Raw genomic sequence first — 2291 nt, 5'->3', positions numbered from 1 at the left:
CGCGCCGGTGGCGCGGCCGATGCCGACATCCTCCCTGGTGGCTCCGCTGTGAGCGGAGGTGGACCCAACGCTGACCTAGATAAAGCTCTTCTCACACAGCACAGCACTCAAACCCAGGGTGATTTCATCCCCAGAGATGAACCAAGCCTCTTTCTAGGATGCGGGGTAGCTCCCGCAGTTACTGGTGTTACTTCAGCAACCGTTTTCCCAAATGCCAGCAAAGTTGAGCAAGAAGAATGAAAAACAGGGACATACGGCGGGGGAGCGATTGCCTCGGATTCTTGCGTCTTGGCTCTGGGAAGGAAACATTAAGATCCTGTCTGCCTTCACTGTTACCGCCCGCTTCTGCTCACATCTCTGTCTGCTTTCCCCATCCACGTGTTCCCATAGGGAGTTCTTGTGCTCCTTTCCATTTTGTGGCTGAAGTTGTCCTTTTCTTGGGACACGTGGGCACATGCAGCCATGGCACACAGCACTGGGCACCAGCGAGCAGAAGGGCTTTGGCATCCTTGCCTGAGTGCGCAGCAGAAACTCCTTGATGTGGGAAGATTGTCCTTTGTTTACCCCCCAACCTGCTGGAGATCAGCCAAGCACCTGCTGCTCACACAGAGTTGATGATGGCATCCTCCAGCAGGCTAAAGACTTCATCCCTGGAGGACACGCTCTCCAGGAGGAGACCTGTGCAGATGGGCCATGCAAGGAGACAGGACCTTCTCCCTTGTTCTCCACTCACCAGAGACCCCCAACCAGCTCTGGCACAGATCCCACTGCAAACCCTCTGGTTCAAAGCCTTGGTTCAGCTGCAGAAGCCCCATCCATCATCTCAGAGCCAGTGGCCAGCATGAGATGTTTCTCCTGGTGCCTGTTCCTGCTCTGACTCTGGAGGCTTTTTCTGGGGAGGGGAATGCAGAACATTCCCCCACCTACCCCAGAAACAGCAATTGCATCTTCCTCCACTCTCCTTGCAAGGTGCCTTGGGAGGGCTGGGACCCCCAGGACCCAGTTCAGACCTGTGCCAGCCCCCACATGGAAGCTCGAGGCTGTAGCTCAGCAACCCCCCACCCCCTGCTCCCTTCCAGAAGCATCGTTCTGCAGTCCTCTTGCTCAGCCCTTGCCGAAAGCCTGGAGACGATCCTGCCCACATGTACGACAGAGCTGTCTGAGTTATTTAAGGACACAAGGATTTTCTTGCTGCATCCCCGTGTCACGTGGCTCGCCAATGCAGGCCAGTGTGCGGCTGCTGCCAGGGGCTGGGGTACAGCAGGGTGGCACCCCCACACCGGCTCCTGGCTGTGCAGTAGGATGGGAGACAGGAACCAGCCCCTCCAGCGCCCCAGCTCCCAGGGAAGCTCAGTGCCACAGCCACAGCATTGTCCCATGCTGGCATTGTCTTGTGGGGGCTGTCGGTGACAGGGCTGGGACATGGGACATGGGCTGTGCTATAGATAACCCCAGCACCGGGCAGAGCTGCCGTGCTCTGGAGGGTGACAGCTGATGGGCTGTGGCGGCATCCCATGATCTCAGCTGGGTTTTCGGCTGCCTGAGGCTGGGCAACGAGGCTGGAAAGGGGCTAAATTTAGCCTGTGCTGTTGCTGTGGGTGGCTGGGTGCTTGCTGGTGGTGCCTTCTGGGCAGCCCAGGAGGGAGGAAGGAGAGTCCTTCCCCCCATGAGGGCTGGGGCACCTGTCTCCTGGGGCACCCCTCTCCTGGGGCACCCCTCTCCTGCACATCTCCTGCAGCCCAGTTCATGGTGGTTGGACCAGGCTGGCACCAGCAGCGAGCTGTGCTTGCACTGGTGAGCATCACCCAATGCTCTTGGGCAGCATCCAAAGGGAGCTGGGCGGTTCAACCCAGGGAGCAGCCAGTGGGGAGACAGGATGTGGTTGTTGGGATGCTTTGGGGTGTCACCCCATCTGATGGCCTGTCCCCTCCTCCTCCCTCAGGCCTTGTGCGGCTGCACCGTGAACATTCCCACCATCGATGGACGGGTGATCCCACTTCCCTGCAACGACATCATCAAGCCGGGGACAGTGAAGAGACTTCCTGGGGAGGGGCTGCCCTTCCCCAAGGCCCCCAGCCAGCGAGGAGACTTGATCGTGGAGTTCAAAATCCGCTTCCCGGACAGAATAGCTCCCCAGACGAGACAGATCCTTAAGCAGCACCTCCCATGCTCCTAGAGCCCAGGGACTCTCCTCCAAAGCAGCAATACTCCAAACGCATGTGCCGCAGCACCTGGCCCACACAGAGCCAAGGTGCCACAGCACTTTTAAATGCAAAAAAAAAAAAAAAATC

The 2291-nt window shown here is 58.4% G+C and overlaps 1 protein-coding gene across 4 annotated transcripts in view; it reads left to right on the top strand.

Annotated features, from left to right (window-relative positions):
- The window catches only part of DNAJB5 (DnaJ heat shock protein family (Hsp40) member B5), a 10717-nt gene extending 8428 nt beyond the window's left edge, over positions 1 to 2289 (top strand). For all 4 annotated transcript variants that reach the window (XM_008643001.2, XM_017746647.1, XM_017746648.1 and 1 more), the window contains exon 4: positions 1943 to 2289. In XM_008643001.2, the coding sequence (XP_008641223.1) occupies positions 1943 to 2176 (234 nt within the window). In that variant the 3' untranslated portion in view covers positions 2177 to 2289. The remainder of the gene's footprint in view (positions 1 to 1942) is intronic.
- The last annotated feature ends 2 nt before the right edge of the window (positions 2290 to 2291 follow it).

Source organism: Corvus brachyrhynchos, unplaced genomic scaffold, assembly GCF_000691975.1.
Source record: "Corvus brachyrhynchos isolate BGI_N302 unplaced genomic scaffold, ASM69197v1 scaffold139, whole genome shotgun sequence".
Taxonomy (NCBI): domain Eukaryota; kingdom Metazoa; phylum Chordata; class Aves; order Passeriformes; family Corvidae; genus Corvus; species Corvus brachyrhynchos.
This window is presented reverse-complemented; position numbering and strand designations above follow the sequence as displayed.